The 9,499-nt window shown below is 39.6% G+C and overlaps 1 protein-coding gene across 1 annotated transcript in view; it reads right to left on the reverse strand.

Annotated features, from left to right (window-relative positions):
* SEZ6 (seizure related 6 homolog) overlaps window positions 1–9,289 on the reverse strand; it is an 878,191-nt gene extending 868,902 nt beyond the window's left edge. Inside the window, exon 1 of the mRNA XM_040338538.1 lies at window positions 8,804–9,289. Coding sequence (XP_040194472.1) covers window positions 8,804–8,855 — 52 coding nt within the window. The 5' untranslated portion in view covers window positions 8,856–9,289. The remainder of the gene's footprint in view (window positions 1–8,803) is intronic.
* Window positions 9,290–9,499: the final 210 nt, after the last annotated feature.

Consider the following 9,499-nt stretch of genomic DNA (forward strand, 5'->3'; position numbering starts at 1 on the left):
AAAAGTAAAAAATATTATTTTTTTTCAAAATTGTCGCTCTATTTTTGTTTATAGCGCAAAAACTAAAAACCGCAGAGGTGATCAAATACCACCAAAAGAAAGCTCTATTTGTGGGAAAAAAAGGACGCCAATTTTGTTTGGGAGCCAAGTCGCACGACCGCGCAATTGTCAGTTAAAGCGACAGTGCCGAATCGCAAAAAGTGGCCCGGTCATTGACCAGCAATATGGTCCGGGGCTGAAGTGGTTAAGCTTGCCATTGTAAAAGGAACTGACCAGTCCATTTAGGTGGATCAGGATAGCATTGTAATGTTAAAGAAATGGTACAAACGCAGGTTAGGTTTACACTTCTGCGATACAATTTTGCTCCGACTTTCAGTGCGATTATGTAGTGCTACTTGTATGCAATTTTGATAAGGTTTGTGTATTCTATGGGGCCGAAAATGCACTGAAATCCCACCAAAGTAGTACAGGAACCTTTTCCAAAATCACTCCCTGCTGAATCGCATTGATGTTATTCTGTGCAACTCAAGTTGAATCGAAAAATGTACTGGTGTGAATTAGGTCTTCAGGCCCATACACATGGTCAGAAAACTATACAAAAAAATGCAGCTTTCGAATCAATCGTTAGATAATCTGATCGTTAGCATACAGATTATCCAAAGGGACAAATATGAAAATTTTCTTATGCGATACCAAATCATATGATTTCCATTTATTCAGTACAGTTTTCTTTGGAAAATACAACACAGATACAATACAATACATCACTTCCGAATTGTTATTCTGTCATACAAGAATTTTTCGCGCTTTAGTAACCTCACTATTTTTGATATAGAGACTAGCATGCAAAAACTAATTACGATTATTCATCCAAAAATCTCATTGTGTGTACTAGGCTTTAAAATGGTTGTAAACCTCTGACATGAAATATGAACAAAGGATATCCATCTGTAATGCATACTTGCCTTAATCCAGAGCACTAAATTAATATTCTCTCTACTGCCTCCTTGGTGTCAGGAATTCCTGTCAGCATAAGCCACTGCAGACAGGTTTTCCTGACACCAAGAGGTAAAAAGAGGGGACTTGTGGAGTAAGGAAGTGATATCTGAATGGGAGTAGTTTGGCAGGTTGCCAGGTCTTTCTGGACTTAAAATAAGGTTAGGTTTGCCTTGGCGAACATATGTTCCATCTGGAGATGTTGGTTAAGAACTTAATGGACAAGTTGAGTCTGTGGGTAGTTTTATATGTGTCATTAGACTGGTTACCCAGTGGTACAAGCATGAGCAGTGAAATCCTAAGGTTGAGACCTAGCATGACCAGCATGACCCTCCACTCAGCCAACGTCATTCAAAACGCAGTGGCAGGACCTTCAAAGCATGAGGAAAGGATTGGGAAAAATACAGGCAAAGCAGTTAAAAAAAAAAGAAGAAAAAGACAAAACGATTAGAAGATATTTTTAGTCTGTGTCAGAGTTTAGCTTTAAGTGTGCCTCTGATAAAAGGTTCTGTCTTTTTAAGCTTCTCTTTGTTGTTATACAAGTTTGAAACACATTGTTGTAGGGCAGAATGAAATGATGTAGAAACTGCAATGGAAAAGACTTGGACTATAGAGCAGAAAGAAGCTCTTGAAAGTGGCCTGTGTCTGGACACTACAGATAAAGCATGGTTACGGCTACAGTGAATTTTTCATTTCATGGTAAAATTATTTCACTCACTGTCAGAATCAGGATACGCCTGTTATTGTAGTTAGTTAACGGCTGTAACTCTAGATACTTTTTTTTATTGTAACAGACTGCCTGTACGCAACAGTTCAAGCTACTGTATTCTATTAACATAACTCACTTTAAAAGTAGACAGCATCTAGCAGTCTATAATCTGCAGTGGCCTTCTTTCCGAGTGGATAAAGTCTGTCTACAGTAATCTTATGCAATCATCAATTTGGGACATTCGATAAAACTGTTTAAAGATTTATTATGTCTATAATCCCGTGGTTGAGAAACTCCCATGTAGTTTAGCTGAAAAACATTTCCAAAGTCTTTAGAAAACTTTCACTGTAAAAGCTACTTAAAAACCCAGGGTATAATTACATCAATCATACTGACACCATGTCAGTTCCTAATAAAAATGAGCTATCTGTGGACAACCTAAATGGATTGATAAGTGTTTCTCTATTACAATATTTACCAACCATAACTCGATTATGTTTATATTGATTACTACAAGAAACACCATGCACACATTAAAGACCAAAATCTACAACCAAATAATGCGTCGGTCTAATGCTGTTTAACTGACATTTACTTATGAAAAACAATAATTAGTTCCTCTTATGTAAATTTAGCTTTGTTATAAAATTGCTAGAGAGATGTAAAAACACCAAAATGCTAATTTAAATAAACGATGATAAAATAACAACACACTGTAGCATGTGCCCGTGATGGGCGCATTGTGCCAAATATCTAGATTTTGACAAACGCCTACACATCTCTTTTGTAATCTGAGCCTGATTTTTATCTTTATTTTATTTTTTACAGCAGCTCACAATAGCTTACCACACATACATACTGTATACTATCATTCAGTGGCTTACCAACCAAATTGCAAATCCACACATTGTTATATATGTATATATGAATTATCCAAGGAAGGATGCTGTATAAATAAATGATAAATCCAAACTATATATATATTTTTTCTGCTGCCGTGCAAACACAGGTAAGTATGCTAAACAACAGTTTTAGGTATCCCCGCTCTTCATCAGGTTTGCAGGACATGTGTACTGTAGTTAGCAACATGAATGCACTATACCCAACCATACACAGAGATAATATACAAACTTGTTTTACATTTAAAAATACATAGGGGCAGATCCACAAAAGAATTACGCCGGCGTATCTATTGATACGCCGCGTAATTTTAAAGTTCCCGTGTCGTATCTTTGTTTTGTATCTATAAAACAAGATACAACGGCATCTGGGATCGATCCGACAGGCGTACGTCTTAGTACGCTGTCGGATCTTAGGTGCATTTTTTCCGCCGGCCGCTAGGTGGCGTTTCCGTCGAATTCTGCGTCGAGTATGCAAATTAGCTAGTTACGGCAATCCATGAACGTATGTCCAGCCGGTGCATTTTTTTACGTTGTTTCTGTTCGGCTTTTTCCGGCGTATAGTTACCCCTGCTATTATGAGGCGCACTCAATGTTAAGTATGGCCGTCGTTCCCGCGTCAAATTTAGAATTTTTTACGTCGTTTGCGTAAGTCATTCACGAATAGGGATTTGCGTAGAATGACGTCACCGTCGTAAGCATTGGCTTGTTCCGGTTTAATTTCGAGCATGCGCACTGTGATACCCCCACGGACGGCGCAAGCGCCATTAAAAAAAAACGTTGTTTACGTCGGGTTACAACGTATTTACATAAAACACGCCCCCATCACATCCATTTGAATTCCGCGCCCTTACGCCGCCAAAGATACACTACGCCGCCGTAACTTACGGCGCAAATTCTTTGAGGATTCAAAAAAAAATACGTTACGGCGGCGTAGTGTATCTTAGATACGCTACGCCCGGCGGAGAGAAGCGCCGATCTACGTGGATCTGCCCCTTACTATTTATTATTTGCAAGACCCCACAATTTTTTACTAAAAAAGGATCAATGCAGAGAAATAATATATATTAGTTAGGTTATGGAAGGTCTGGGAAGTGAAGGCTTTACCCATAAACATTAAACTCCATTTCTATCCAAAGTCAAAAGAATACAATTGGTTGCTATGCGCATTCTATTTCATTATTTTTTATCTATTGATTACGCAACACCCTCTAACACAGGGACCATTTCATTGTCAATTCCTTGTCGCTACACATACGTTTTTATAAACATTGTTACAACATGTGTAATGAAAACTTTATGTATGTAAATGTAAATGTATTATTATAGAATATTTTTAGGGTGCATTAATGTGCATGTGAATGTGCATGCAGATTTTAAGGCTATCCTACTAGAACATGTTGTAACAGAAGCTCAGATTGCTGTATACCATTTAATTAACACATATAAGAAATTACCATTTAATTAACACATATAAGAAAACAATGATGGAATTAAGGCTTAGACACCCAAGACCCTTAGAGACCCAAGACCCTTAGAGACCCAAGACCCTTAGACACCCAAGCTTGACAGCAAGAAGGCATCTGCATGGGCAGATTTCCAGCTAGGCCTTAGGAAGGGTCAAAAGTTTCCTCCATGTTAATTGCTGGGTTTACTTGTGTGCTGCCTAAATAAAAGTTGAAGTCTGTACCTAAAGTGAGACAGCTGAAAACAAATACATGGTGACCAACTGATCACTAGCAACACCAACACAACTTTGTGTCAAAGAAACTTAAGCTAAACAGAACAAGGCAACAAAACTTGGGGTTGCACCAAATCACACTTGTGTAACTTGGCGTAGTGGGGGGTATCCTGGATAAATTAATCTAAATCGACTAATCTGTACTATTGAAGAAAGCAAATATTAACGTTAATATAATGACAAACCTACTTTGTGTTCAGAAATGTCTTAACAATAGTAATAGAATAAACAAACATGTAAATTCCTCAAACTCATCCTGTTCTTATGAATTTTCATTTATCGGAAAGAAGGAATAAGCTTCAAAACTTTGAGGTATCTATGAACTAATCCTCAAGAAGACATCTTTCCTTAAACCACATTAATTCCCAAGATCAATCACTGCACTGAATAATTCTAATAATTACGCCTGTAGCGATGCCATGTCTATTAGGAAAGGCACAGAGGACTCTATATCACGTTATAAATAAATCATGGAGACCTATTTTTATGTTTTTGCAAGAAATACAAAATAAATAACTAAATGGACACTGAGGGGTAGATTCACATACAAATAGATCGGCGCAGCGTATGTGAGATACGCTACGCCGCTGTAACTTACATTAGGCCGGTTCGAATCCCCAAAGAATTTGCACCGTAAGTTACAGCGGCGTAGTGTATCTCAAGCGGCGTAAGGGCGCGGAATTCAAATCGGCGATTAGGGGGCGTTTCATTTAAATGAAGCGCGTCCCCGCGCCGAATGAACTGCGCATGCGCCGTCCCGAAATTTCCCGCCGTGCATTGCACATGACTTACGTACATTCCGATTCACGGACGACTTACGAAAAAAAAAAAAATTCAAATTAAACGCGGGAACAACGGTCATACTTAACATGGCAAGTCTAACTATACGTGACGAAATAGCAGCTTTAACTATACGCCGAAAAAAGCCGACTACAGTCGCCGTAAATAAATGCGCCGACCACTCGTACGTTCGTGGATCGTCGGAAATAGTTAATTTGCATACCCGACGCGGAAAACGTCGTGAACGCCACCCAGTGGACTCCGAAGTATTGCATCTTAGATCCGAAGGCGTACGAAGACGTACACCTGTCGGATCTAACCCAGAAGCCGTCGTATCTTGTTTTGAGGATTCAAAACAACGATACGACGTGAGAAATTTGAAAGTACGCCGGCGTATCAGTAGATACACCGGCGTATTCGCTCTGTGGATCTGCCCCTTAGGGGGGAGATTAACAAAACTGGTGCATACAGAATCTGGTAACAAATCAGCTTCCAGGTTTTATTTCCAAAGCTTATTTAGACAAGTTGAAGTTAAAAGCTGATTGGTTACTATACACAGCGGCACCAGATTCTGTGTGCACCAGTTTTAGTAAATCGCCCCCTTAATGTGAATAACACATTATTCTAGTTGCAGGTTATAGCTTCAGTCCACATTTAGACTAAGCAAACATTAGCTTACAAACAACTCCAATGTCTTCAAATATTTTACCCTGTATGTCAACTAAAGTCATTTTTATTTAAGTTGTTGACTTGAAAGAAGTAAAGAATGCGTGTTTGACATTAAGAACCCAAAAGGGGTGACATCTATATATATTATGTATTTCTAAACATAGAATTACAGTCTATACAATAAACTATGCCTTACTATATGCCATGCTTGTATATGCATTAACGTTCTTTACATCCTGCTTTATGGCCCTAGGCATTTTAAGGTACAATAAACGTTGCTTCCACTGTCACTGGAAACTCTGCCAAGTGCTTTTAGCATTAGGACAGCCACAGCCAACCAGATTTATATATACACTTCCACAAGTGACTTTAAAATGTAATCATGTTTTGGGGAATTCTATTACATTGGCTTCCTGTTTATTGGTTTAACAAATATGCCCGGCTTTCTCTCCGAAAATTGTTTTGCTCTGTGTTCATAATCAGCTTTCCAAGCTCAGCTGGCAGAAAGACTAATAAATTACCAACAACTGATACTCTGACTGACAACTGTTTTCTTGGGTTATTACATTTTTAGAAGGACACTAATTTCATATTTGCTTTGAAGGATGTTTTTTTTCAAATGAGTTGCAGTAGATGGAAAAAAAATGAAGGCGAAGCAGATTTAACTTTAGGAAAACAAGAAAGAGACAACATTCCTACCTATTAACATTCAGAGCAAAAATAAAATAGAAAATACATTTCGTAGGCAGTTATCACCTAAGCAAACTGCATTTCCTAATCTGGCCTGGTACAGCTTCTCCCAAAGTTAACTTTTTGGCCAAGTCATATAGTCACCTCAATGTTTAAAGAGAGGCGATGATAAGCAATGTTTGATAGCCTTGATAGCCTTAAATGTAAAGCCTTTATAGCCTTGATAGCCTTAAATGTAAAGACTTGATAGCCTTGATAGTCTTAAATTTAAAGACGTGATAGCCTTAAATTTAAAGACTTGATAGCCTTCCATTTAGATCTACAAACTGTATGTGAAGTTGCATTTGAGTTTGATAAGATGTGTCCTTAGAACTACATGACGTTGTGTTAACTTCTAACAAAGTTAGAAGTTATTGTAAATCATTTCTTGTTCAGATTTAATGCCGTGATTATGTGGAACATACTTCCATGTATTAGTTTTAATAAAACCAGGGTACAGGCGGTCCCCTGCTTACAAACATCGGACTTACAAACGACTCCTACTTACAAACGGAGGGAGACAACAGGAAGTGAGAGGAATTCTACCCCTAGGAAGGGAAATTCTCTCCTGTAAGAGTTAATATGGGAAAAAGGTGTCTCCACTGAAGCTTTATCACCAAGGCTTGTTTACCTAATAACCCAAAATTTTCAAAATCCAATTGTCATTGGGACAGAAAGTGAGGTGAAATCTTCTGAACAGGGGTACAGACAGCAAAACAAATGTTACAGGGGTGATAAAACGTCCCTATGTTTTCCAAAAAGCTTAAAAATAGATTTTTTTGGCTGGAGTTACACCTGTTCCAATGTTACAAACAGATTCAACTTAAAGTGGAGGTTCACCCTCAAAACAATTTTTGACATCACACGGAGCCGCGCCATCCTACTGACAGAATGCCGGTGGTTGTTTTTTTTTCTCAGCACATACCTCTTAATCACGATTTTGACCTCATGGCGATCCCGCGGGAGTGGGCATTCCCAAGCACTGCCTGTGATTGACAGGCTTCCGAACGGCGCATACTGCGCGTTACAGGTTGCCGAAAAAACCCGAACGTCGGTGCGGCTCTATACGGCGCCTGCGCACCGACGTTCGGGTTCCTTTGGCAACCTGTGATGCGCAGTATGCGCCGTTCGGAAGCCTGTCAATCACAGGCAGTGCTTGGGAACGCCCACTCCCGCGGGATCGCCGTGAGGTCAAAATCCTGATTAAGAGGTATGTGCTGAGAAAAAAAAAAAACACCGGCATTCTGTCGGTAGGATGGCGCGGCTCCGTGTGATGTCAAAAATTGTTTTAAAGGGTGAACCTCCACTTTAAGAACAAACCTACAGTCCCTGTCTTGTTTGTAACCCGGGGACCACCTGTACTAGAGTTTGTAAAAATTACACCCTGTAGTCAATAGCTGAAAGTATAATAGTATAGTATAGTATAATAGTACAGCCTTAGCAACCAAGCTGCACTAAAGTTTGATCTAAAGTTAGTTAATAAAATAGAATGCTTGATCGGTTACTATGGGCAGCTTATACATTGTTTCCTCAATGAAAGTGTATAAATGTCCATCAAAGTGGTCTAAATGATATAGTATATGTCTTCCCCATAAGTCACGTGTAGAAAGTTTTGCCTCTTCGAAGCTCTCCTCAAAGTTTGAAAACTGAACTGTCAAGACATGCCTTTAATGATTTCCATTCTTCCTTCTATTCTCTCTATTAACCAGATATTCTCTTGAGAAATGCCATAAAATAGATTAGAAAACAGTATGTAATATTTCGCAAATGAGGTAAATGATTTGCCAATAACTTAATTAATTGTTCACCAGAGTGGGAGCAGAGTTCATTGTTGAAGCGAATCGCAGCATAAAGAAAATTCTATTATTTCAAGGCAAATGATTAAATGGCATTTCATTTCCAACAAAATGAGATTACCAGAAAAAGAAGTTAATTATGAGATACCCCAGGCACTTTACTTTTAGAACAGACATATCTGTGAAGGACATAGACATCTAGTGGAATCCAATTTTTCGGTTTAATCTTAGGGCGAACGACTGAAAGGCATTAGTCAAGCCTCTTCGGCGGGCTGGGGCAATAATTAGGAGGCGAAGGCATATAAACCAAAAAAAAAAAAACTTGAGAACGGAAAACAGAGAGCGGAGACGGACGTACGGGTGCGTTATTTAAAGAAAACAGCGTGAGCGAAACCTGACCTCTATTAAACGGAAGAAGCGTGCTCTCCACAAACAATGGCAAATTGACTGACATAAATCAGCTGCAAAATAAGAGGCTCCTTACCTTGACAATGGATATGCACCACAGCAGAGAACAGCAAGCACGCTGCATACATGTTCTTAGGATAATCTCCTTATTACTCCAGTCAGTCCCTTTAAATAAAAACAGCCTCTTCTCTTCTTCTACCTTCTCTGGCAGCGTGTGTGGGATCTCTTTTATTTTTTTCTCGTGCTCAATACTTTGGAAGCTGAAACACTGAGTGCTCACGGTGTGGAAACGAGCTGCATTGGAAGGAGCACCGGGTGTTGGAAGTGCTGGCTAAACAGCGGAGGGGAGGAAAAAATAAAAAAGCAATTACCCAAATAAAATGGAAGAGGAAGAAAGAGCGTGTTGTGGCTCCTTTGAGAGAGGCCGGCAGTTGTTTGTTGGTGTAATTGCAATCAGCTGTGGTGAGGAGAAGCTTACATTTCACTGCTTGCTGGGAGACGATTGCTTGCTCGCCACTAGATTTCTCAGCACCTCCAACAGGCTTCAGCACCGCGGACAGCGCCTAGCGGCTACAACGGGAATTACTTTAACCAGAGAGGGGCTGGACGGCGAATAGGGAGGTAGCGGGATGGAGGAGCGATCCCCGGCTGGGGGATCCCGACAAATACAGAGAGGTACAGGTGTCACTCCCTGCTTGTACATACAGGACTATCCGTGTCACCCTCTGCTTGTACAGACAGGACTATCAGTGTCACCCCCTGCTTGTACATA

The sequence above is a fragment of the Rana temporaria genome, chromosome 2, assembly GCF_905171775.1.
Source record: "Rana temporaria chromosome 2, aRanTem1.1, whole genome shotgun sequence".
NCBI lineage: Eukaryota > Metazoa > Chordata > Amphibia > Anura > Ranidae > Rana > Rana temporaria.